At 39.8% G+C, this 27,957-nt stretch overlaps 1 protein-coding gene across 1 annotated transcript; it reads right to left on the bottom strand.

Moving 5' to 3' along the window:
• Positions 1–12,232: 12,232 nt before the first annotated feature.
• Positions 12,233–22,745, bottom strand: LOC148346437 (Krueppel-like factor 11). Its single transcript, XM_088325511.1, has 4 exons — positions 22,543–22,745; positions 19,308–19,469; positions 16,359–16,911; positions 12,233–13,766 (listed from the first exon to the last, which is right to left on the bottom strand). The coding sequence occupies exons 1-4, from the start codon at positions 22,558–22,560 to the stop codon at positions 13,489–13,491; spliced, it is 1,011 nt and encodes a 336-aa protein (XP_088181637.1). The 5' UTR covers positions 22,561–22,745; the 3' UTR covers positions 12,233–13,488.
• Between the last annotated feature and the right edge of the window lie 5,212 nt (positions 22,746–27,957).

Here is a 27,957-nt window from a genome sequence, read left to right as displayed (position 1 = left end):
GTAAACAAAGCGAACCCAGGCTAATCGTACGTTCGCGTTATCGTAATCTTCCGTACAAACGATTACGCTAACATGAACGTGTAAAAATAAAAAAGGATTATGAATAGGATTTCTTACCTTTGTGGTGGACGGTGGGGAGAGAAAAATCCTCAAAAGTTTTTCAACCTCTTCCAAAACTTGCAGCAGTTGCTTGCTTATAGCGCTAACTTCCTTAGCCGCATCACTCGATTTCACAGCCTCCTTATTCTTTACTATCGTACTGATAGTAGATTTAGCCATGCTGTATTCACTAGCAAGATCGGAAATTCGTACACCTCTTTCATATTTAGCTATTATGTCTTTCTTAAAGGCAATAGTTGGACCAACAAATTGTCTTTTTTCACCTGTCCTGCTTGCACCGACCTTCTTCGGAGGCATAATTAGGGACTAAAACACCCGTACGCCTCTCAGCATCGCACCCTAGCGTACCGGCGTTCGAACTCCGATTTTTGGACCGAACAGCAAAGCAAGAATTTCTCGAAATTTTTGGTCGAACTGAGAGGCGTTCGAAAAACGAGGTTCCACTGTATTTGGTATTGGAGTATTCCAGAAGTAATTAAAAGTAATCCAGTTAAAGTAACCCTACACAACCCTGACAACTCTCCAGTCTCCCGAAGTCCAAAATTAAGAGCCTTCAGCTGGTACAAAATGCTGCAGCGAGGCTTTTACTAAGAAAAGGTTTTCACATTACTCCGACTTTAGCTAACCTGCATTAGCTCCAAAGTTGAAAGCTTAAGGTACTTGGGTTGTGATGTGGCTGCAGTTGGTGGGATGGAGTGCCAGGTATTGCATAGAGTGAATCAAGGAAGCAAGGTTTTGGGTGCTCTGAGGAGAGTGATGAGCAACAAGAGTATGAGTATGGATGTTAAGAGGGGACTGTATGAGAGTGTGATTGTGCCAACTGTTTTATGGTGCAGAGACTTGGATCCTTAACGCAGATTTGAGAAGGAAATGAAATGTTTTTGAGATAAAGTGTTTAAGGAGTATGTTAAGAGTGACAAGATTGGATATATTGAGAAATGAAATTGTGAGAGAAAGAACTGGAGTAGTAGTGGAACTGAGCAAGCGTGTGGATAAGAGAGTACTCAGTAGGTTTGGACACATGAAGAGGGTGGATGAGGAGTGAATGTTGAGGAGGATCTACAGAGCAGAAGTAAATGGAAGAAGACCAAGAGGCTGCGGTTGACGTGGATGGATGGTGTTACGAGTGCACTGGAGGAAAGAGGTCTAAATATAGTGGAAGCTAGAGCTCTTGTTGGTTATAGGAATGAGGGGAGAGGTGTTGTAAAGGATAGTGGGATGTTTGGACGCGTTCTAATGGATGGGCAGGGCACCCGTATGATGCGGCAGGGGTAAACCAGTGAAAGCTGTCGGGCTCTGCTGTTGAACAAAAGAGTGTGTTGTGTCACCCTGACCCGAGTGACATGGCCGCTTTCTTGTGTCCCGTTTCATCTGGAGGGACGAAAGCATGACATACTTGGGTGTCAAGGTGCCTAACTTGTTTGGTTGTTTAGGCATTTGGGTTGGCCATACTCCATTTTTTGTGTGTGTTTTTTGCTAATTTTTCCCTTCATTTTCTTTGTTTGTGTATGTGTTTGTCTTGCTGTCGATCACCCCTCTCGAGGGATATAGATAGATAGCTCCCTGTTCGCTTAATATGTGATTTTAAGGTTCTGTTGGTATTATACAAAATTCTGCAAGGACTTGCCCCCTCATATCTATCAGATTTAATTTCCGCCTATGTCCCTGCTCCGAGCCTTCGCTCTGAAAATGCTAGTGATCCCAAGAGCCAAGAAGAAATCCATAAGTTCAAGAGCGTTCTCCATTCGGGCCCCAGTGCTGTGGAATGTTCTGCCCCTGAGATTCGATCTGCAACCTCAGTGGAACTGTTTAAATTTAGGCTTACAAGATACTTCTATTCTATCGATATGAATGACCTATATTTCATGTTTACGATGTCCATGTATTGTTTGTTGATGCCTTTGCATCATCAATCGCAACCTGGTCATCCTGGATGGGGGATTACTAATTGTCTCAATGTTTCTTCATTATCATCATGCTGTGGTTTTTAGTTTTTCCTTGCCCTCGTGTAGGTTTTAGATCAGGGGATGGTGTCATAATAGTCTGTGGTTTGCAATAATCTGTGGTCTGTGCAGCCCTTTGAGACTTCTTGTGATTAAGGGTGTCAACAAAAAAACATGACCTAACTTGACATCAGGTTCAATAATGTAAAACAGGACAACCAGCTGTTCTCCAGGCGCTTTTTTTTTTACCCCATGTTATTGGTTAATATGCATTTTTTTCCAATGATTCTGTTATTGACTTTGAATTTGGTTAAAATAGTTGTGTATTTTATTATTATTTTTACAATTCTGAATATTTTAGTTTTGTCAGGACCAGAACGGAAGCAGGACCAACTTGCATGACGTCTACCACAAGTTTTATTGAGAGAGGAAGGGCTCCGCCCATCATCCGGAGTTCACTTTGCGCGGGAAGCAAATCGCTCTCCTACTCGGATTGTGATCCGAAAACAGAAGTGGATCTTCCGTAGCGAGCGATGGCGGTGTCAGGGGCGGAAAACTGGTTGGTGCCTGGGACTGGGAGAGCAGGACGTTGCCGGGGTCGGAAACGAGTCATAAGCCAGAACGGGAGAGTAGACGGGAACAAAAAGGGGTTGTAAGCCGGGATGGGAGAGCAGACGTGATCGGGATCAAAACGGATTGTAGCCGGAGACAAATGGGAGCAAAAACCGGACAGGCAGGGGTCAGGGTCGCAAAAGGCTTGCCTTGTATACACGGAGGTTTGCAGACAGATTGACAAAAGGGGGCCAGAGAGGACTGGGTACAAATACTGACATGGAGCCAATCAGAACCCACGGCAGTTGGCGCCAAATGAGCGGGCACAGCTGAGTCACATCAGTAATCATGTTTATGTTTCAAGGGATCACGTGTTTCACAATTAGATTTTTATGTAGTCATTTATTTCTTAACCATAGTTTTTTTTTGTATTTTGTTGTTTATTTATTGTCGCACTGAAAAGTCAAAATTCTTGGTAGACATTTTGTTGAGTCACACTGGGATTCCAGTTGCTCGACTTTAAAGCTGCTTTATATTATTATTATTATCAAAAAATGAAATGCTAAAATGAGTTAAAAGTTCACTTGAGTGGAAAAAATAAATGCTAATATAATTTAGTCGAATAATAGATTTTAAAAATATATTGATTTGTTTTGTGCATTACATATCACCATTATTGGTAATACAGTAAACCTGTTTTTATTTAAAAAAATGTTTTTTTTCCTTTTTTTGTTCCTTTTCCTGCATTTTTTTTTTTCTTTTTATCTTTCTTCTTTTTGGTTTAGGACCCCTATGGCCTAACCAAAATTACGGGGTGACTGGTTATGACACTCAGATAACAATCCACAAACACTTCCACTATAAGTGATGGTGAGATCGAACTTTAAAGTCATGTGCAGCTTAATTGAAACATACACATGTTTTGTATTTTGGAAGTAGTTCTGACAGTTTTTAAACAATAATTTCTCCCTTTTACTGACGGATAAACGCAAGTTTGGTTTTGTCCGCGTGGTGTCGCCGTCGACATGTTTTTCCTTATGCAAAATTCGGTCAGTAAGGCAAGGAGGCGGGGTTAATACCTCAAATGAACCGACTTTCCTCGTGTAGATTTCTCTTATTGGTCACACCCCCTTGTTTGCAGCTTTCTGATTGGCTCAGTGCTGTTACCAGGGTGTTGGTGAGACAAAAGACGCGAAGCTGGGGCCTTGTGTAAAACAAGTTTGACGTCACATTTGTGCAGGAAACAAATGGATATTAACAATACACATGATAAACACCTAAAGCGATACATATTCAACAGTATGTATATAAAAAAAGACATGATAGCTTTGATTGACAGTATGACTTTTTTTAAGTCAAATAAATGAGTTTAGTTTGTAAACTAAGCAAACAATTCTTCTCTTCAAGGCAGCGACATAGTGTCCTGTGTTGGTAGTTTCTTATCCAAACAACATATTTTCTTACACAAGCAATAACAAGGTATTTGTTTCCTGGTTAAGTAATTATTTATGGAACTAGAATGGCTGTGCGCCTTTGAGATGCACAATCATTTGAATGCCTTTCTGGAAAAACCGCTGACTCAGCAAAACCAAAAGTGTGGAATCAGTTTTTTGGGGCATTTTCACCTCTAGGGTGACTTAAGTTATTGCTTGTGAAATATCGTGATGGTTGCCAAACTTGTTCTGTCCTGGGAGAGTAGATTGTATTTCTGGGAAAATCAGCAATACCAAAAATGCCAATTCAGATTCAGATATACTTTATTGTGATTCGTGTACACGTGTATACAAAACGAAATGTCGATACATCTGACCCGCAGTTTCCTTGAGCGTCAGCCAGGATAGATAAGTTTAACCATGTCTTCGTCAGAATTTTAGTGCAGCAGTTTGTCATCTCGCGGTTCGATGTTAGTTCCAGTTGTAAATGGTCCCGTTTATTGTCTACAGAGCGAATGTTGGAGAGGAAAATGGATAGGAGATGCTTTTTGAAGGGTTTAGCCTTAAGCCTAGCCCGGCCCGACAACCTTGCTTCCTCCTCCGGTCACACCGCTCTCTTGCCACTCTGCTTCGCTGCTTTGTAGGCCGCTGGGTCTTGTTGACGTAGCAGTCCGTGGCTAAATAAACACTCCCGAGTGGTTGTAGCACAGAGCGCTTGATTTCTGGATGATCGCATATCCGGCAAAAAAACTGCGATCGTATAGTGATCTGCAGTTTGAGTTGACTGTGCGCCGTCAAAACTGAGTCGAAGACAGGGTTTTATGACCGAAGTGTAAAAAACTGTAGCGAGCCGATGTAGCCGCAGCCGAACAGGGGCGCCGCCATCTTTAGATTCAGTTGTTGTCGGCAGTTTTCACATCTAGGGCAACCAACCTGACTGCCTGTAAAAGATGGTTTTGATATTCAATGTCACTCTGACCGAGCAGAGTGGAATTTCTGGGAAAAAAACCACGTCAATAGAACCAAGAGTACTGAGTTATCTTTTTTGGGGGCATTTTTCACATCCAGGATAATCTAACTTACTGCCTGTGAAAGGTGTGTGTGTATATATATATATATATATATATATATATATATATATATATAAAACGATATATATACAGTGGCTTGCAAAACTATTTGGCCCACTTGAACTTTGTGACTTTTTGCCACATTTCAGACTTCAAACATAAAGATATAAAACTGTAATTCCTTGTGAACCATCAACAATAAGAGGGACATAATCATGAAGTGGAACACACTTTATTGGATATTTTAAACTTTTTTAACAAATAAAAAACTAAAAAGTTGGAGTGCAAAATCATTCAGCCCCTTTACTTTCAGTGCAGCAAACTCTGTCCAGAAGTTCAGTGAGGATCTCTGAATGATTCAATGTTGATCTAAATGACTAACGATGATAAATGGAATCCACCTGTGAGTAATCAAGTCTCTCTATAAATGCACCTGCACTGTGACAGTCTCAGGTAATTAGTTATAGTAGGAAGTATCACCATAAAAGCAATAGTTTACATTGGAGTTACTTAATACACAACATTTATATAGAGTAAATAAATCAAGACCAAATATCTAAAAAAAATATATATATATATATATATATATATATATCAGACATGGGGACTTGAGACTTAGTGACTTGGACTCGAGTCGACTCGAGTCGCTGTTTTTATGACTTGTGACTTGACTTGGACTTGGCAATCTAAGACTCGGGACTTGACTTGACTTGAGCCACGATGACTTGAATGACTTGCGTGTTCATATATATATATATATTTCATTATTTAAATAATGTTGACAATTACAGTACGGGATGCGGGCTGAGAAACGCTCTCATGTCACGCCCACTCTGCCCATGCGCCACACACCTCCACGGCAACCACCTGAAGTCAGCATGTCTGCTCCGAGGGTAGTAACTTTTGGCTTCAAAAACTTCTGTGAAGAAGGTAAACGGCGAACAGCGCAGTGCAAATTTTGCAACGGGAAAATTTCGGACAGCCAGACCACCACCTCAAATTTCATCCGACATTTGAAGAGCCATTCTGCCCAGTAAGTGTTTGTCAGTGTTAATATCTGTTTGTCAATGTGTTAATATCTGGTGAGTTGGATGTTGGCTAATGTCTGTGAATATTGTCATTCACCCAGGTCATTTTATCCATACAGTTTAGTTGTAGGCAACTGGACTTCTAATTTGAGCTTGAGGAACTTCCATGAGGAACATCTACAGCTCAATCTCTAAAAAGTCCAGTTGCTTACTCTTTGGTTGTTAGCTAAGAGTGAGCGGCAGGGCGATTTAGCCGCTGCACAGGGGGGTTTCAGTTTATCATTGTGACATTCTTATGCAGAGACGAGAGGTTATCGTAACCTGCGTCAATGATGCTTCATTCATTTACTTTTATAAACATTGCAGTATGTTTGAGTAAAACGAATGCATTTGTGCTCATAGTGCCTCGTCTATCCTACAACGGGTAACGCAAAAGACAAGCCAGGCATATTGAGCTAGGAGCTACGGATAAACGGGCTGTCTAATTGAGAAAATAGGGTAGGCTAAGCGGTGAAGTTGAGAAGGACACGTGCACTGTACATGATCAAAAATCAGGGATGTGATTTGACCAAAGTGAAATTATCTGAAAATTAGGCGGGGGTCTGGGGGCCGCGGGCACCCAGCTAGGTCCAGGGCAGTGCCCTGGTGGGGGGAGAAGTGGGGCGAAGCCCCCCGGAGGTCATGGGTTTTCCGTGTTTTTAAGTACTTTCAATGCACTCAGATGACAAAGAAATAGACAAAACAACAGCATACATTTTCAATGTATTTTGAACTATCCCATATAAAATTACAGTTTAAGTCAACTCAAAATCAGTCACATTAAAAAACATTGGACTGCCTTTGCTATTAAAAACTATCACTGAGAATATCATCATATCTAACTCATGTGATTACTAAGTTAACACATAAATCATGTTGAAGAGTTCAAATTTCATGAACAAATAATTGTATCATGACCAAATGAAAAGTAACTCATATTAGAACATACCATAAATGTCTTTGTTATAGAAGAAGATGTTATCTATAAATGAAAGTACTGTAGTGGGTTGTACATAATTCACCCACGGAACCATTGTTTAGTTAGCGAGTTCCTAGGGGGACTCTTAATTCGGCCGGTTCTAGCCACTCTCGTGTTTGTTTTGTTATCGCCAGTTTAAATGTCATTAAAGCAGCTTTCGTTGGCACCTTTGTTTGACACTCCGCTTACGACTCCCGTCTCTGCTCGCTACATTGGATCACGTCGGGGTCACCAACATTTGTAGATAATTCCTTCTCTAACCAGTCCGATCGAAACTTGTTTTTTTACGATCTTAGCAATTTCTTTAACTCGCGGAGCATCTTTGCGTTCGATCTCGGACATCTTTCTTTAAACACTCGGCAAAAACGTGTGAGAAATGAACAATGGCATACTCCTACGCCTTTATAAGGAGCGCGTTTATTGGTCAACACGGAGACTTCAACCAATCGCAAGTACGTTTCATTTCAGTTACGGAAACACTAAAATGGAACGCTGTCGAGACGAAATCGTTTTTTTTACCATTTAAAAGAATCGGAAATTTTAAAATTTTATTTTTGGAGCGAAAGCGGAATTCCGCGAATTAGCGGAAAAATCACATCCCTGAAAAATGTGTCTTTGCCTTAATGTTATAGTCTCAATCTGCATATAATTTGGAAGTGTTGGCAAAAGGGCACCTTCCACGATTGGGGAGAGTGTGGGGTTGGCGGCAGCTGCAGGGGGATCCGCTCTTTTTCACAGGCATGCTGATCGTACATAGTCAAGTCAAAGTCAGTTTTATTTGCCAGTTCCTTCAAATGTACTTGACATAAAACGGAATCGAAATTACGTTCCACACTGTCCTATGCGTAGACATTGACAACAATAAAGTGCAATAAAAGTGCAACAATAAAGCCTGGCTATCGCGACTATTAATAAACTGTGATAAACGTGTGATAAACTCATCACACGAGTTTAGTCTGGCCAACCATCCGAGAGGCTGCGTTGATCAAATGCCTCTGTGTACTACTGGACTATGCTACAACCAATCAGACTACAACGTCATCACGCTAAAACCGCCTCAATCGTGCAGGCTAGATCAAAAGTTATGCCAGTAGTCTCCAAATCAAATAGTGACAATAATGTTAATCCAATCTTATAATTAAGACCACTAAGTCGACAATTATGGAAGTTTTTTTTGTAGTTTTTTTTTAGTAACTTTTTAGTATAAAAATAAATATTAGCTCATTATTTTCTTTAAAAATTTTGATTTCATGGTTGGAAATGTTAAATAAATTGTTTTATTTATTAACTATCACATGGTTAAGATATACCAGCTTTATGAGCATAAAAAAGTAAAAAAATGTGGTAAAAGCTTCAGTTACAGTTGATTTGATATTAAGTAATATCATCCAGAAGATAGATAAAAAAAAATACAGAAAGTTTCAAACAACTGTTTTTTTAACCATATGTCATGATTTCATGTCTGCCCAACCATACAGGACATCTCATTCTTGTTTTTGCATCTGCTTCACAGATATGCAGAGTATGAAAGGACAAGAAACGCCTGCACTGATACTACACAGCCTGCAATATCACAGTTCATCCAGTCTCGTCCTCTGGAAGCATATTCAGCAAATCATCCCAAACAGAAGTCCATAACCAATGCTATTGTTACAGATCTTGTGATTGGATGTAGCATGCCCCTTTCAATGACGGAAAATAAACATTTCAGGCACTTCATGTCTGTGGTCGACTCCAAATACCAGCCTATCTGCCGCAGAACAATAACTTCAACAATAGAATCACTTGTTGCAGACATGCAAGAAAAGATCAAAGTGATTCTTGCTGGTGTAGACCATGTGTCGGTTACCATAGACATTTGGTCAGATAGGAGGATGCGCGGCTTTTTGGGAGTCACTGGCCATGTCTTAACAACCTCAGAAGGAGTCATGCTGAAGTCATACCTGCTGGCATGCAGCAGATTCAAGGGATCTCACACAGGAGAGCGCATTGCTGAAGCCTTTGATTCCCTGTGTGAGGATTATGGCATTCGGAAAAAACTCGACTTCATAATCTGTGATAATGCTGCGAATATGAAGCGAGCATTTTCAGTCTGTTTTCCGAAGGATCAAGATGACGAAGTAACCGATGATGACAATCTGGATGATGAAGAATTGTGGGAAGACCTCTCCAGAGGTGACTGGGAGACTGTGGACCGCACAATCAACAGAGGAAGCCCTAAACGTCAGCAATGCTTTGCGCATACTCTGCAGTTAGCTGTTGGTGATGGTCTCAAGGATGCACGGATCATGAACAGTTCCTTTGCAAAATGCTCCAAGCTTAGCTCTCTCTTGCATACATCCAGCACCTTTAAAGATGCGTTTGAGGAGAAGTTTGATCAGCGAGGGATACCCGCTGCTGTAAACACACGGTGGAATTCAACTTTCCGACAAGTCAAGGCAGTGCTCTCATTCAGTCACCAGGACTTGTGCAGTGTTGTTCAGAACACGGGACACAGTGAGCTGGTCTTCTCAATTAGGGAGTGGAACTTGATGAAGGAACTTTGTGATGTGCTACAGCCATTTGCAGAGGCCACTGATCTTACTCAGGGAGAGAAGATTGTGACGATTAGCTCTGTCCTCCCCTGTGTATTGTCTCTTAACCACCACTTGGAAAGACTCAAGCCGCAAGTGCGCTTCCTGGGAAGCATGATCCATAGCCTGCAATTCTCTTTGAAGAAACGGTTCCGGGGAATCTTCGTTAATGTGAAGATGTTGTCAGCTGCATCAGGGGAAGAGCTGCCATTTGCAGACCCAGTCTACATCAGGTCAGCTGTCCTGGACCCGGCTTTCTCCATGATGTGGCTTCAGCATGATGTGCTTGTCACCGATGATGTCAAGAATAACATTGTTGACATGGTAAAAGGTCAGTGGATTTTTTTTTTTTAACGTGATGTACACTTAGGCGTGTCACCATTATCAAATTATGGAAATGTAATTCAAAACAGTTATATGAGTATTATAATCCATTTTAGAGATGATTTTGCAAGCGTATCAAACTGTGGATGTTCAATTTTGAATAATGCTCATGAGATCTTACGCTTGCCCTTTTTTTTCTTTGTTTTAATTAGATCTGATTCTACGTGAGGTGCAACCTCACACAACATCCCAGAGTCCTGAATTCCTAGAGGAGGAAAGCGAAAGCCAGCAAGAAGACAGCACTGGCCTATTCTCAGGCTACAAAAAACGCCGCAAGCAGGACCCAACCACCAACCCAGAGACACAACTAAATAACTATTTTTCTCTTTGTTGTGGGCAGCCTTGTCTGTCCTTCTGGGACGCAAACAGGGCTGTCCTCCCTGCCCTTTTTCCTGTTGCAATGAAAGCTTTGTCAGTGCCAGCCTCAAGTTCCCCAGTGGAAAGAGTCTTCAGCCATGGTGGAATCATTATGAGACCCCATCGAGCTCGGCTTGCAGATAAGACCCTGTCTAATCTTCTATTTTGCAAATGCAATACCTTGTAAAAAGGGAATGACTGATGGATATACAGTGACTGAGTGAGTGAGTTAATTTGTGTCATTGTGAGTGAGTGAGTGAGTGAGTGAGTGAGTGAGTGAGTGAGTGAGTGAGTGAGTGAGTGAGTGAGAGTGTGTGAGTGTGTGTGAGTGTGTGAGTGAGAGAGAGAGGAGAAATGTAACAAAGTTTAATAATAATAAGCTATTTGTTTTAGCTGTTATTTGTTTCCTCATAAAAAGGGATTGACTTATGGATATACTGTTTGAGTGAGTGACAGAAAGCGTGTGAGAGAGAAATCTGCAAAGAAAAGAGCAAGAGAAATGTGACAGTTTAATCCTCTGTAAGTTAGTATTTGTTTTAGCTGTTATTGTTACTTTGTAAAAGTAAAAAAAAAGTAAAAGTTTGGGTTTCGATCTACAGATCACTTTTTCTGTCAATAAATACCAAATACTGACGATATCACTGTTTGTTTGAGTCTATGATGTATTTTACTGAACATGAGTATTTAGGATACAAATATTTTATTACAGGCAGCACGGCGGCGCAGTGGTTAGCGCTTGTGCGGCACAGTTCATGTCACGGGAACCTGTCGTGGGTTCAAATCCAGCTCCAGACTTTCTGTGCGGAGTTTGTATGTTCTCCCCGTGCTTGCGTGGGTTTGCTCCGGGCACTCCGGTTTCCTCCCACATTCCAAAAACATGCATTTCAGGTGAATTGGCCGGTCCAAATTGTCCCTAGGTGTGAATGAGCGAATGAGTTGTCTGTCCCCGTGTGCCCTGCGATTGGCTGGCAACCAGTTCAGGGTGTCCCCTGCCCACTGCCCGAAGATGGCTGGGATGGGCTCCAGCCCCCCCGCGACCCTAATGAGGATAAGCGGTACGGCTGATGAGATGAGATGAGATATTTTATTACAGGTTAGGCACATTAGCCAAGGATGATTACTTGATTTCTTATATATTGCCTTTCACTTTATTAAGATCAGATTCTGAAGCTAAAATTACAACAGTACGCCAAAGGTGACTTGACTTGGACTTGACTTGACCTATTACAGGACTTGACTTGACTTGACACAGCCTGTGACTTGACTTGACTTGCCCAAGAAAAAAATACTTGGGACTTACTTGAGACTTGCACATGTGTGACTTGGTCCCATGTCTGATATATATACATATATATATATATATATATATATAGCTTCGGAATTGGTTATTATGGATAAAAAAATACACAATAGCTTTATTAACCTCTTTACTTAATTTTTTTTCAATAAATATTACAGTATTAAAGCCAATGTTTACCTAGATTTTGGTATTTCCGAAGTCAAACAGTTGAATTCAGATTGTAAACCAGGCGAACAATCCTCTCTCTGTTTTCAACACAGTTATATTATGAGGTATTGCCTTCCTAGCCAAGTAAACAAAAAATATGCATGAAATAACAATAGTAGGTAGTACCACAGTAAATAGCAATAGTTCATGTTAGAGTTACTCTATATGTAATATTGAGTAACAGTACATCCCTAAAAATGAGACATTATTTAAAAATATATGTATTCAAAAAAAAGACACTAAAACGTTTTTGGACAATTTTACTTAACTTTATTCAACAAATGTCACAATATTAGAACCAACATTTACCTGCATTTGAGTTTTTTGGAAGTCAAACAATTCAATTTTGATTGTAAACCATGCTAACAATTCTCTCTCCGCAGCTTCAAGGCAGTGACATTATGTCCTTTTGTGGTACAGTTTAGTACAAAAACATCTTCATTTCTCAAACAAGCAATAACATGAGGTATTTTTCTTCCTGGCTACATAAAGAAAAAATATGTATGAAATAATGAATAAAAGTAGGTAGTATCACAGTAAATTGCAATAGTTTACGGCGGAGTTACGCGATATACAACATTCATTTAAACAGTAGAACACGAATGCAAGTCCTTAAGAATACAGCAAAACAAAACGCTTTGGTACAAAAATGCAACATGATATTATTTAAAAATTATGACCATAGTACAAAAACATCCTTATAATGATTAAGAAAATGTAGTGCATTGTCATATTGTTTTTTTTTTGTGTCCATGAAAATGCATCTGGCTGCCATCTTGTTGTTGTTGTAAAAAAAAAATCAAAAGAAAAAACCTGAGCAAGGTGTTTTGTCTGCGCACAACACGCTTGTTTTATGACTTCCGCCAGCAGTCGTATTAACATTAGCGCCTTCATGTTCATCAGTTTCTTTGATTGTATACAAAAAAAGTTTAATAAGGCATGCAAGCAGGGCTGAACGATTTTGGAAAAAAAAAAAAAAAAAAAAAAAAAAATCAATAAAAAAAAGCCAACTGCGATTTTTGAAAACCACTACATTCGGGATGGTCTTGTTTTATTCATTGCAGAGATCTGTCTCCATTAGAGGACACCTAATGTATAATGACAATAAAACCATTCATTCAACTGCTATTATTCTTAGATCTATAATTGTTTTTTTGTGACAGTCATGAACTCTTAGTTGGTAATGACGTCATCTCTAGGTAAGTTTAACCCAATGGGGGTTTTTATGAAGGCGCGATGCTAATTCGCGGCTTTTCAATTTTTGCAGGTGGTTCTGGTCCTCGTTAACCACAAAACTATAAATCCTAAAAAACGCAGTGTCTTGCGATTACACGAGCGCACTAAGTCGCATCGCAATAGCAATTTGAAGTTGGTTAATGGTGCAGCCCTAGCGTGCAGCTGAAATGATGGCGCTAATATTACCAGGCGGCTACCCGGCGGGCTGAGGTTCGAAGTTGAAAAGTTTTGATGAGGTTGAGTAGAAAATAGGCGGATCTACTCACATTACAGCAGGTCTGAGTCTGAGGTGACCTTGAAACCGACCAGAGGGCATGAACCTGATTTTTGGATGCCGGTCCAGAAGGAGGCGGATGCAGGCTTCTTTGAGCTAGCGTGTCTTCGGATGTGTTTAGTCAGGTGGTCGCTACGCATGAAACGTCGGAAGCACAGGCCGCAAACAAATTTCTTCTCGCCCGTGTGCGTGCGGCGGTGGCGGGAAAGTTCGTCCGAGCGGGTAAACTTCTTGTCGCAACCTTCCCAGCGGCAGCTGAACGGTTTCTCACCTGTGGAAACAACAAATCGGATTGTCTTTTTAATGTTGCTAGCCGGGCCCATGAGGAGTATAGGAGTCAAGTCAAGTCATGTTTATTTGTGACGCCCTTAATCACAAGGAGTCTCAAAGGGCTGCACAGACCACAGATTATTGCAAACTACAGACTATTATGACACCATGCCCTGATCTAAAACCTACTTGAGGGCAAGGAAAAACTAAAAAACCTCAGTCCAGTCATGTCCGGTTTATTTGCAGGGATGTGATTTGACCAAAGTGAAATTATCTGAAAATTAGCGGGGGGGGGGGGGGGGGGGGGGTGATTGCTAGCTGGGGGGGGGGGGGGGGGGGGGGGGGAACCAGGTAGGACCAGGGCAGTAAAAAGTACAATAAGTATAGGCCCTACAGTAAAGTGTTGGTGTAATGTACACATGAAAATCTATTATTGTAATTGTTAAATATTTATGGCCATTTTTATTACGTTATAATATTTTCGAAAAAAATGGGAAAACTGTCAAATAAATTTGAAAAGTTTACCACCTACCTCAAAATTCACGACTCTATCAGCAACTGGTACAGGTTGTTGGGGTGGATCACGTCTCTTTATTACCGCTTCCGATTGTGATGTCAATAAGGGATGGAGGCCGTAAAGTTTTGGAGTTTTCGTTTGGGCACCGAAACTTCCAGCGATGGAATAATTTGTCGTTCTTGACTGGAGTTCTTTCACGTGTTTTTTGCTCTTTGCGTGACTTTCAAGAGCTTTGAAACCTCTCCCACCATAGTCGATGGTATCATGACACCAAATGCAAAGTGCTTTCCCGGCACGATCGATCTTCCGAATAAAGTCATTGAACAAATTCGTCACAGTCTTCTTTCCAACATTCGTAGATAATTCCTTCTCCAACCAGTCCCATCGAAACTTGTTTTTTACAATCTTATCAATTTCTTTAGCTCGCGGAGCATCTTTGCGTTCGATCACGGACATCTTTCTTTAAACACCCGGCAAAAACGTGTGAGAAATGAACAATGGCACACTCCTATAACAAGCGCGTTTATTGGTCAACACGAGACTTCAACCAATCGCAAGTACGTTTCATTTCAGTTACGGAAACACTCAAATGGCATGCTGTCGAGACGAAATCGTTTTTTTTTACCAATTAAAACACCGGAAATTTTAAAATTTTATTTTTGGAGATAAAAAAAGCGGAATTCCGCGAATTAGCGGAAAAATCACATCCCTGTATTTGTAACACCCTTAATCACAAAAGGTCTCAAAGGGCTGCACAGACCAAATTATTGCAAACTACAGACTATTATTACACCATCCCCTGACCTAAAACCTACACGAGGGCAAGGAAAAACTCAAAAACCTCAGTCAAGTAATGTTTTTTTGGGGCCCCCTTAATCACAAGGAGTCTCAAAGGGCTGCACAGACCACAGACTATTGCAAACTACAGACTATTATTGCACCATCTGATAAATAAGTGGTTATTTAATTGAATCAGCTAATTTGTTGAAGTATCTAGCGAATGAAATTGCAGGGCAGGCACAGAAGCAATCCTTCCATATGTTTAAAGAAAGGAATAAATAAATATAAGCAAATATATGCCATATAAATAAATGAACACATAAAACACGTTAGACTTGTATACTAGGGCTGCAACTATCGATTATTTTCATAATCGACGAATCGGTCGATTATATTTTCAATGAATCGGATTTCTTAAAGACATTTTTTAATTTCCTTCTCTTTATACGTACATTGAAGTTTTGGATGGATAGAAAAATCGTGCACAAAACAACAGAATATTCTATAATATAAAACAATAAAAAAAAAACAAGTGTTTTGTGAATTAACTTGACTAATGAAAAAAAATATACTTTGTTTGGTATATACCTGTAAATATAGAACTCTTTTACTACCACCTAATCCAAAAATCAGATTATATTTGGGCTCATCATACAAAACAAAAAATAGCTCGTTTTTATGGAAACACGTTCAGGTGGAGACTGATACGTGTATTAGCTCTTATCATAACAATATTTTGTCAATCATGGTTGTGTGTTGAAAGAGACCATAAAAGTGATTCGCTGTTAACATTAGTTCTTGAATCTGGCTCTAAAACTGGAGTGGCCACACTTTTCAATTCGCCAGTGTTGGTGAAATTTATATTTCTTTTGTTAAGTTAACTCAAGTCATCTTGATTATATTGACATTTTTATTGATACACTGTAAAAAATATATAAATTTAAGTTTTTTTGGTACCTTTTTAAGAGTGGCTCCTCGGCCTAATTTCATTTCCTGCACTGTTACTTTTTGGTTTAAGTGAAAGATTAGTCATTTGAGTGGTGTTGAAATTCTAATGTATGTACTACGCTATCAAAGTTGTATATCAATTCATAATGGATATTTATTGCGTCTTTTTGCATCATTCAAAATTTCTTGCGCCAATTTGTGAGCTTTTACAGAAAATTAATATCGCTCCAATTATTGATCATAGGCCTCTTAATACTAATAATTGCCACTGGCCCTGAAAAATCCGTATAGGTTGATCTTTAGTCCACAGTCACAATGTAGATGTAAACAAAAAACCAAAATGCCTACCTGTGTGCGTGCGCAGGTGCGCTTTGAGGTGTGAGCTCTTGATGTAAGTCTTTTGGCATCCTTGGAAGTCACAAACGTAATTCCGCCGTCGCGCAATGTCCCGGACGATTTTTCCGCAGACGCCGGATGGCGAGTATACAGGTGTGGGTGCGAGGGTAAGGAGCTTAGTAGCGCCCGTTGCCATCGTAGTCTGGGCGGGTGACGCGTTTGGTACCACCAACACGACAGTCCCGCTCGGTACTGCCGAGACGCCCTGCCCCGGGACCAAAGCGGAAACCAGTCTGGGACCGCCACCCACTGGTAATAGATGGCATAGGAGCGGGGAGACGAGCGGAGGTGGCGAGGAAGGGGGCAGCGGCGGCGAAGAAAGCGGAGGGGCAGCTGGAGGATCCAGAGCGAGGGTTTCGGTGGGCGGTCCACCGAAAGTGTCGGTGGTGTGGCGTACGACACCGGTGGGTGTGCTTTTGATGCCCTTGGGTGACTGCGGGTGGCGCAATATCGACGTGGCTGCATCTCCATCACCCAAACTGGGACTGCAGGGCGGAGTCATGCACTGCAAGTACACATTTGCTTGTTACTCGAACTTTTACTCAATCAGTAAGTCAGCTACAGTCGATTTCCAAGAGTTGAATATGCATTGTCAAAGTGTTATAACTCATTTGGTGTTCTCCCAACAACTGACCAAGCAAAAGGGAGGAATTTTAGACCTTTTATTTATGGCCAATTTTAAGCACATTTCAAGGACTTTCAAAAGGCAATACAGTGGGACCTCGTTACTCCGCGGTTTCACGTTCAGAGCTTCGCAGGTCTAAAAAAATAGAAATAATTAAATAAAATAACTTAAAAAATAAAATGATATATTTATATATTTAATTTATGTATTTATTTTAAGCATTTTTGAAGGGTCGTCGCTACTTCGTGGTTCCACGTTTGCGGGTTCAGAGCTTCGCAGGTCTAAAAAAATAATAATAATAAAATAAAATAATTTAAAAAAAAAATTTAAGCATTTTTGAAGGGGCGTCGCTACTTCGTGGTTACACGTCCGCGGGTTCAGAGCTTCACAGGTCCGAAAAATAATTTAAAAAAAATAATAATTTTTTTTTAAATATATATATATTTTTAAGCATTTTTGAAGGGGTGTCGCTACTTCGCGGATTTTCACTTTTCGCGGGTGGTTTTGGTCCCCATTAACTGCGATAACCGAGGGATTACTGTACTGTATTCCAATTCTTTTTAGTACCATTGAAAGAAAAAAAATCTGGTGTGAATCATTTATTTTGCAGAGCCACAAATATATCTTCCATTTACATATGCCATTTTCAATCATGATTAAGGTATAGAGCATATTATTTTCTCTCGTGCATCCATTCAATATGGATGGTGTAAAGTGTAAAGAAGAAAGTAGAATAAGAAAGCTTGATGCGGTTGAGAAAATGATCGGAACGCTTTTTTTCCCGGCCACTTTCTACCACGGAGGAGAAAGTCGCCTAACTGTTGAAGCTCATCTTCCAAAAGTACGTTGAATTTAACTTTTGTTTATCTTTATAGAGAATGTTATTTTATGAAATTTTTATTTTTTTAGTACAAAACGATACAGGTTACTTATACAAGCCTTAAACATACTTATATAAACATTAAACATACAAAATATAGTCCTGAAGCAATTTACGAACAAATTCAACTTAGGAACGATCGTCCGGAACATATCTCGTTCAAAAGTTGGGCAGCGTCTGTAGTAATAGTCGAGAATGAATACCATAGTCGACTCTTGTTGCCCGACACATTTTCCAATGAAGTGAGGCATTTATACACGTATTTAATCTCTGCTGTGAGTCGCTCATGCGCAATAGTGTCTCTGTCTCGAGCGGTAACGTAAACATACAGAGGCCTCAACATCAAGTACGCGTACAATAAACTTTTCAAGTTAAGGAGCTTTTTAGCCTGGATACAGACAATAAAGACTACAAGATAAGTTTGCAAAACAGACCTTGCGTATTATGGTGGTAGTTTTGACATATGGCCTTTTGAAGAGCTTGTCGGACAGTTGAATGAAACGGAGTCTGACTTGCCTCGGTAACAATCAAGGTAATGTTTAAGCCAATACAGTTTTGATAGTACATTTTATACTCATATATTTATATTTATCTTGTCCCCTGCCCACTGCCCGATGATTGCTGGGATGGGCTCCAGCACCCCCGTGACCCTACTGAGGAAAAGCGGTGTAGCTAATGAGATGAGATATTCATCTATAAAAGAGAGCTTGAGTGTTATGCCATAGTTCTGACACATGGACATTTGAAGAGCATGTCAGACAGTTGAATAAAACGGAGTCTGACTCGCCTCGGTAACAATAAAGGTAACGTTCAAGCCAATACGCACATATTTCACTATAAAAGATAGCTTGAGCGTTACGCCAGACAATTGAAACTAAATGCATGCAGTCTGAAGAACAAACGTCAGATTTCAAACCGTTGAGATTGGTTAAGTTCTTTGCAGTTGACCACTGAATGAAAGTAATAACGCTTTTATTTAGTGTTCTACTGCTGCCAACGAGCCAGTTCTTGGGTTACAGGGACACAAAATGTTAACTTGATCATTTTTTTTGCCTGTCCCTAAAATATGGACAAAGTTTTACTGAAGGATTTATTGTCTCTACTGATCAGGCTCTGTGCTAAATTGGTTTTTAGACATTCTTATTTCATTTTTGTATGAATCTATATTTTGTTCAATGAGAAAATGTCTTTTTCAGCATACTTATTTTTCTTGTGTTAATTATTATTTTCCCACATAATTCAATCAACTTCATGCTAGATTAAAAAAAACATTTTTTTTTTTTAACCAGAGTATTCCACTAATCGTTTCATTCGTCGATAACTAGTTGACTATTAAAATAGCCCTAATTCCATTTTCCACTCATTCGCTGAAAATCAGCTAGCATTGCACTCTTACCAGTGATGACATAGCCGCCATGTCATTGGCCGACGCTGCGCCCTGCGACTGCAAGGGGGCGGAGTCACACGAGTCCGAGTTCGGGGTCAACGGGCGGGGCTCGGGCAAACTTTGACCCCAGAAACTCATGCTGACCAGCGCCTCGGCCGCCTCCAGGTCCACCTAGAATAGGGGTGTCAATCTCAGTTTAGCTCAGGGGCCACATGGTTAAAAAAACATTCCCACGGCGGCCAGACTGCGAAATTGATGAAATAAAAATTGTGCCTTGGGTGTAGGGCTGGGGGTCTTTTGGGGGCTCGCAGTTAAATTAGGATTTAGGGATGCAAGACTTGATTATAAAACAATTTTTAAAAAATTCCCTTCACTAAGATGGACAATAAAATAGATTCAATCAACTGTAAAATTGTAACAATAATAATAAAAAAGATCTAGGCTGCAACAACTAATCGGTGAAATCTATTATTTAAGGTGTTGGCAACAAGTACGTAAAATCAATGCAAAGAGTGGACACTGAAAGTTGAAGTTCCACTTTAATCCGGCAGAGGGCGCCAAGAACCTTTATATAAAAACGTTTTCTAACATTTTGAAAAAAAATGTTATTCAACATTGCACCATTACAGACAAATTGAACAGGGAACAGGATGTGCTGAAGAAGTAAAGTTCATTGACAAACACATTTTAAAAAAATTGTTTTCTATTATAAGACATTCTGTTCACTACATTTTATGTATTGTTACCCAATCCAACATCTTTTGCAGTCTGGTCATTCCCAGAAGGGGATTTCCAATTGTCGTGTGGCCCCTTTTCAGGGTTTCTTATGTTCCTCATGGTGAGATTTTTGAGTTTTTCCTTTCTCGCATGTCGGTTTCAGATCAGGGGATGGTCTAATTGTGGCCTTTTCAGTTCGTTGAGACATTGTATAATTTCCAATATATACAGTAATCAATTCCTTCCTTATAAGGCTTATAAAAAGCCTTTACATTTTTGCAGCTCCAAACATTTTTATTTGCACAGAAAGGAGAAGTCCTACAATGTTGTCATACTTTTAGAATGACAATAAAGGCCGTTATTTTTTTGGGGGGGTTCCAATCTGGGTCTTTTAATATTTTGGGTTGCCAACCCCTGCCATTGATAAAAAAAATGAGTTCCTTTTGTCATGCTTACACAAGATTAAAATTCATAACCGTAAATCCACCAAGAGATGAAAAACAAGAGATATTGTTTGACTGGAAAAAAACTTCATAAGTAGTACTTTGGTATACAAAACAGGGATTTTTGAATGATTTTTTTTCGTCATTATATCCTTATAGTTCATGTAAAATTAGCCTAAAATCCCAGTAATCAATTGGACCGAACCATTTTAAAGGCAGTGGAGTATTTCCGCCACTACGTTGCTCACAATTTTTGTTTTACCTTTTTAACTACTTTAACAAAGGTTTTTCCCCCTCTCCATTATTTTTAAGCCTAACGTGTCCTTCATTAGGAAATTTTTTTTTGGGGGGGTTGGGTTAAATCTGGGGGTGTTTAAGCACCGCCTCAAACAGGCTGGTTACGCCCATGGACTGGTCCCTAATCGATGGCAGGGAGGATTGCAGAACACCGGTGGTCAGTCAGGTTGGTTGAATGGATGGTTCCCTTAACCACACGGGTCGTAGGCAATGTTCCCTGTAATTTTCCACGGGTCTGAGCGTTCACGCAAAGTCGGTGAGCAACGCTTGAAACAACAGTGAGCAACCATAATCCCAAGTGTGGAAAAATAATTATCAAACATGTCCAAAACCTGACATCAAGTTACATTTTGCTGAGTTTCCGGCAATGCAAAATTATTTTTCTCTTTTGAATGAATTGACTCGTGTACTATTGCAAAGGTTGTACGGCCTACAAACGTCATTTGTTCTTACAATTCTTTGACAAAATATAAATTTCTTTTTATTTCCTGATATATTTTGTCGCATAATATTAACATTTTCGAGGGCTTATTTAGTCGGTTGTAAGATACAGAACTGTACTCAATCACATTTTTTAGTGGAAGTACAATGTTGGCAACAAGATTCACTTGATATAATTGGAAATTATTTGAATGCAACACAAACTTTTTCTTCTTTTTTCCGTGTTTTTTTTTTTTTTTTTTTATTCCATTAAAAAAAATCTCATTTTGTTTATTTTCTCAGAGCTGTTACTTTTTTCTTTTTGTTCTCTATTTACTTTTTTCCTACATTTCTTTCTGGCTTTTTTTTTTCTAAATTTTTCCTTCTTTTTTTTCTCTTCCTTTTGTTTCTTTTTTTCTCAGCTTTACTACTTTTGCATGTTGGTATTTTTTTTTCTTTTTTGTTCCATTCCCCCTTCCTTTAAGTCATTTTGTGCATAATTTTACATAATATTTGGTCATGTTGGGATTAAAGAAGAAAACAACCCGAAGAGCCGTTTAGGACCCGAAAGAGCCGGTTCCTTTTAGCGAGCCGAAGAAGCCGGTTCTCGAAAATCTCTACTAACTTTACTCAACTTCGTTCTACTTCGACTCGACTTCAAAATACCGCATTTAGGACACAACGCCAGGGGAACCCGTGTATTTTTATCTTCATGCACTGTAACTGACTTAAATCGCTTTTTAATTAGTAATTTTAAGCCCTGATTTTTGTGCGCTGGCTAGATTTTCTTGTGCGCTGAGAATGTGCGAGCAGTGCACAATTGCGCAGTTTAGAGGGAACACTGGTCGTAGGGCCACCATTTCCTGTGGTGTATCTTGGGCGAGTACAGCCTGTTGGGGCCCACCCCTCTCCAGACCGCCCGTCAGGTCACTTGAGGACAAAGAATGGACTGGTTCCTCTTCGCACATAGACACAACGAACCAGTCACTGCAGTCAATTTAACTACAGTCTGGAGACCAGTAAATGTCTGGTGCATTTGTCATTTCGTCTGGAAGAATTTGGCCATATTCCCCCCAAAGTAAACGCATTTAGAGGCGGATACAATTCGAACACACGCTACAGAATACGAGGCGAGGAAATGCACCGTAAAGATTCAGTTTTGTCTTCATTAAAAACAAGTTATTGATTATAGTAACTAAACAAATAGATTAAATGTTAAAATAACGTGATTATACACGAAGAGGGTTATATTAATCGCACATGAGACGAAGTGTCCTAAAATGAACCCGCCCGAGGCGTTCGAGACAACGGGGAAAGCACAAGCGACCTGATTTGACCCGGACACCTCGCGCTTATTAGAAACCAACCTGGCGGGAGAGCAGCATGGCCGTTAGTGTGGGAGGACACAGATAAAATGTGGCAGAAAACACGCTCGGGAGGATCCGCCGGCCGGCCGGGCGCTCCGTCGGAAGCACTTGAGCTGAGGCGCCAAACAAATAAAAAGAAGAAAAAAGAAAACAACAGGAAGAAGAGGGAAAAAGAGAGAAAAAAATAGAAGGTGAGCGCCGGACCAGGAGCAGCCAATCGGCAGCAAAGGTGTAGTGGGTTTCCACCAATCATCGGAGAGGCGGGGCTTCGTTGAGGCCAGGCCGCGGCGCTATTTGTCAAGGGAGGGGGTGGAAGGCTGTTGTGGGGCGGGGCCAAGGAGTCAGCGGTGTCACGGTAAACCCGATGAACCCGGTGAACCCTCGCTTGAGCACACAAGCGCGCCGCCGCTACGTGCACGCGCAATTCTCAGGGAATCAAGCTCTACGAAAAAAGACCACGTACAAAAATTAATGACTTCCTTCGTATTTTTCATACTCACATTTTTTTGCTTTCACAGGACGCCATAAAGCAAGTGACGCGTTATTGAATTGAACTGTCATTAACATACCTATCAACCTCCATGGCTCCATGCCCTTACAAAATGTTGTATTTTCCCTTACAAAATACGAAATAATCTTACACCATATTTTGTTTCAAACGTATTTATTTATGTAGTTCAACATGCTATATTGTACATGTGTTTCGTTATATCATCTCATCTCATCAGCCGTACCGCTTATCCTCATTAGGGTCGCGGGGGGGGCTGGAGCCCATCCCAGCCATCTCCTATTGTTAATTAACATTTTGTTGTGAGATACTGAGTTGCTCGACATAAATGAGGTTTATTATCAAAAAAGTTCAAAAATGAAGTCGCTTGGACGTTCACTGTAGAAGGAAAAAATACATGCAAATATAATTAAGTAGAATAATACATTTTCTTATTCAAATTATGAATTCATTTTCTGCATTCAATTATTGTTGATAATATACTGATTAAAGGGATAACCACAAACCTGTCTTTTTTCATTTTCTCCTTTTATACTTCCTTTTTTTCTTAACTTCTTTATACAACATAATCATTCGTAATATAATGCATCAAAGCAAGTGAGCCGTTTGAGAGCCGGCTCTCTTTAATGAGTTGAGCCGAAAAAGAGACGGACTTGCTTTCACTACACAACTACCACGAAATCCGATGTTAAATGATGCATGATAGGAAATCCCCAGGCGGCAGACGAATGCACACAGTAGCATCAAACCGCTCGCTTCGTTTGCAACGAAAAAAAACGATATCGAGATGGAGGCTACTGCGGCGAACTCGTTACACTTGATTGATTTGCTGTTTCGTGATAGTCGGTGTATACCGGATGGTACCCATAATTGACAAATTTGCCTTTTTCCGTACGTATTTTCTAGTACGTCGTACATGTCTTAAAATGCATAATAAACGTACTTTGTACGGCAAAAACGTACAGGTTGACAGGTACACATTCAAATCTACCATGGGTGTAACCAGCTCGTTTTTGGGGGGTGCTGAAGCACCCCCAAAATTATAGTATTTTAAAAATCCTACTTTTCTTGAAAATACAGGATGAGTTTAAATATAATAAAAAAACGCTAGCTAAAATAAAATATAAAAGGTAAACAAAACGAAAATGTGATGAACGCAGCGTCGCAAATACTCAACCGCCTTGAAATAGTTCAGCCCATTGGATTCCTAGCACCGCTTTCGCATATACAAGATAAAATAACGTAAGGATAAATTGGCAAAAGTATAAAGTAGCTAAGCACAACAAGAATTTGAATATGTTTTGATGCTAATGTATTCATTATATATATATATATATATATATATATATATATATATATATATATATATTGAAGAATTTTATACATTTAACTATAAAGGATTTTATACGATTAAATTCAAGTTACATTCATCAAGTGCAATGAAGATTTTCACCAGGAAGGCTGAAGTTCAATGACAGGTCACGCTGATCCAAATTCGGAATGTTTTGGCTGGGGAATTTTGATAACAGGGCTCTGACGAAGGACGTCAGGCATTGTTTTGATAATCGCTTGGTGTTGTTTTGAGTTTCTTCAGACATCGAGGCGAGGGGGCTTTCCTGGCACGCCCATGGGAGGAGCCGGCACACCAACTGGCGGAAAAAAACGTGGGCTGGGAGAAGGAAGCGAAAAGATCGAGAAAGGAGGCTTGACAGAGACTCGAGCGACACAAATTCAGCTAATTCGATGGAGTTCACTTAGCTAAATTATTTAAGAAATGAAATCTGCCCCTGTGTGTAAATGCCGGTCTCTTGTCCATCTTTTCACATCAAGAAACAAGCGCGCATTGTTAGGTGGTGTTTGGTTTAATGGAATCTGATAACTAATTCGAACAATTTGGTACATTTTTAATATATTTTAATTCCTAACAATATATATGACAACTGAGTAGGGATGACCACAAAGAAAAAAGTACTGGCAGCAGTCCATCAAGAACTAGATATTAGAAGAATATGATTAATTTCCTGCAATATCAAGGGTGAATGGGGACACAGTATGAAAATGACCTTTGTTTTTTTTGTTTTTTTAAAAAAGGACATTGTGTATTATTTCACGTGTCTTAACAATTTTAATTAAACATTCATCAAAAAAAAATATTGATTGAATAATTAACTAAAATACACGATCAGACAAGTGATTTTTTTAAAATACTCACAAATTTCTTATCTATTTTACACTTAACTCAGACGTTGACATAATTGTTTGCCATCGTGCTGCCAAAGGTACCCCCAAAAACACAAAAAACAAAAGAACATGTGAAAAAGAAAATAGTGCCGTTTGATCACTTTGTATACTTTCTTGTGCTTTGTACAATTTATTTTTTGGGGGGTTCATTACATAATACAGCAGCATCTAATAGTCAAGTCAGGTCTATTTGTATAGCACTTAATCACAAAGAGTGTCAAAGGGCTGCACAGACCACGGATTATTGCAAACCACAGACTATTATTCCACCATCCCCTGATCTAAAACCTACATGAGGGCAAGAAAAAACTCAAAACCTCAACATGAGGAAAATGAAGAAACCTTGAGAAGGGGCCGCACATAAGGTCATCCCCCACAATCAGTCTCAAAGGGCCGCACGGACCACAGACTATCGCAAGCTACAGACTATTATTCCACCATCCCCTGATCTAAAACCTACATGAGGGCAAGAAAAAACTCAAAACCTCAACATGAGGAAAATGAAGAAACCTTGAGAAGGGACCGTACATGAGGTAATCCCCTTTCCAGGATGACCAGGTTGAAATGGATGTTGCAATAACAAATAACACACAGATAGTCAACATAAAATATAGGTTATTCAATAATCTTACGGTATTTTGTTTTATACGTGACGTAATAAGAAACATTGTCTGATTTGAGACCCAACTGCAACCTAGGATTGGAAATCCCACACAAACATGATTTGAACCAAAGTTACACTTTACGCGACTGTAGTTGAGAAAAAAAGGACATTCAGAATCGTCCCTCTAAAAATGAAACCAACGATAAGAAGTCATGTAGTATATCACTGATTGGGTGAGAATAAAGGTCATAAAAACACGAATGTCGTTTTGTTTTGGCTTCTTATCAAAAAAATGCATTATTCCATACAAGATGGCACGAAACAAACAACAATCGTAAATTGTAAGTTTTCGAGGGAACAATAAATGCAGCAAAAGTACGTCGAATTACATGTATAAAATAAAAATCAATAATGATATTTAGGACATGTTCAATTTGTGAAGAAAATGCGGATTTCACATTCACCGATGACACAAAACTAATGCTGAGAGTGAGCATGGGCAAATTTGGTCACCTTACGCCCCCTCCCCTAAGAAAATTTGAAAAATCCATCTCTGCCAACCTTTGCTTAAAAGTTTGCACCAAATTTGCACTAACAACCCGGTCAGGCAAAAAATTCCAAATTTTTGGTATCCTGAAAGAAATAAAGTTTCCATGCAAGTTGCTGGTAGGTCTAGGCACCTGTAACTTAAATCTCATCTCATCAGCTGCACCGCTTATCCTCAGTAGGGTCGCGGGGGTGCTGGAGCCCATCCCAGCAATCATCGGGCAGTGGGCAGGGGACACCCTGAACTGGTTGCCAGCCAATCGCAGGGCACACGGGGACAGACAACTAACTTATATCTGTGGCCACGTAAACCATCAACACGACAGAACTCAAAAAATTGATCAAAGGGCACATTGATCATTCCATGTAGTACTTTCAACACAAAAATTAAATCAAATCGAATTCTGCGGAGTTCCAAAAAGTCCAAGTTCAGCCTGTGTAGTCTTTCCGGATATGACAAGTTCCCAGGTATCCGCTTCGTATACCGACGTTGAACTCCTTCCAGTAGGTTAATGTCTTTGAGTAAGTAAGGGTTCCACACAACGCTATTAAATTCTAACCCGGGTCTAACATACACGCAAAACATTCGAACGAAGAATGCTGGGTTCTTGTTGTAAAAATTTCTGTAAACGTTTGACGCTACGTTATTGGCTTTGTTGATAATTTTGGCGATATGCGTGATAAACTTTAGGTTTGAAGTAAGAGCGACACCCAGATCCTTATGTTCAGTAACAACATGCAAATCATGATCATTAATGCTATACAGCGGAACAGAACCATGAAAAAATGACTGTGCTATGCATTTATGAGATCACAGTTGCCACTGTTCGGCCCAAGGAAAAACTTATTTAATGTCATTTTGAAGAGAATCAATTGTTCCTGCAACCTGGGTTTTTGGTAAGAAAGCAGACAGTTTAGCAAAATCGGCAAAAATTGAGATTTCACTACTTTGAATGACCTCGCGTAGGTCGTTCACAAAAAACAGGAATAATAATGGTCCTAGTACTGAGCCCTGCGGTACCCCACTACAAACTTCTGACCACGCTGAAAGAACATCGTCAATTTTTACGCATTGTTTACGATTTGACAAGTATGCGGTTATCCATTCAAGCAGTTTTCCACTAATACCATAACATTTCAGTTTTTGTAAAAGCTTGTTATGAGACACTTTATCAAAAGCCTTGCAAAAGTCTAAGTAAACAACATGACCAGCCATATTGCGAACGAAAAACATACTGGTAATATTAATCAAATGAGCTATCAAGTTAGTCATGGTAGAATGTCCGAACCTAAACCCATGTTGCTTAAACGTAAAAAGATTCTGCTGTATAAATTTCCATATGGCTTCTGAAATAATTCTCTCCAACACTTTACAGACGCAGCTAGTCAAGCTAACTGGTCTATAGTTGGCTGCACTTGTTGTGCTCCCCCCTTTAAAAATGGGTATGACAATAGCACTAAGCCAGTCCTCAGGCAGCTGTGAATCCTCAAAAGATCTAGAAAACAGGTAAAATAA

This window comes from Urocampus carinirostris, chromosome 20, assembly GCF_059441175.1.
Source record: "Urocampus carinirostris isolate Australia breed hairy pipefish chromosome 20, RoL_Ucar_1.0, whole genome shotgun sequence".
Lineage (NCBI taxonomy): Eukaryota > Metazoa > Chordata > Actinopteri > Syngnathiformes > Syngnathidae > Urocampus > Urocampus carinirostris.
The sequence above is the reverse complement of the archived record's forward strand: the minus strand, read 5'-3'. Positions and strand labels throughout refer to the sequence as shown.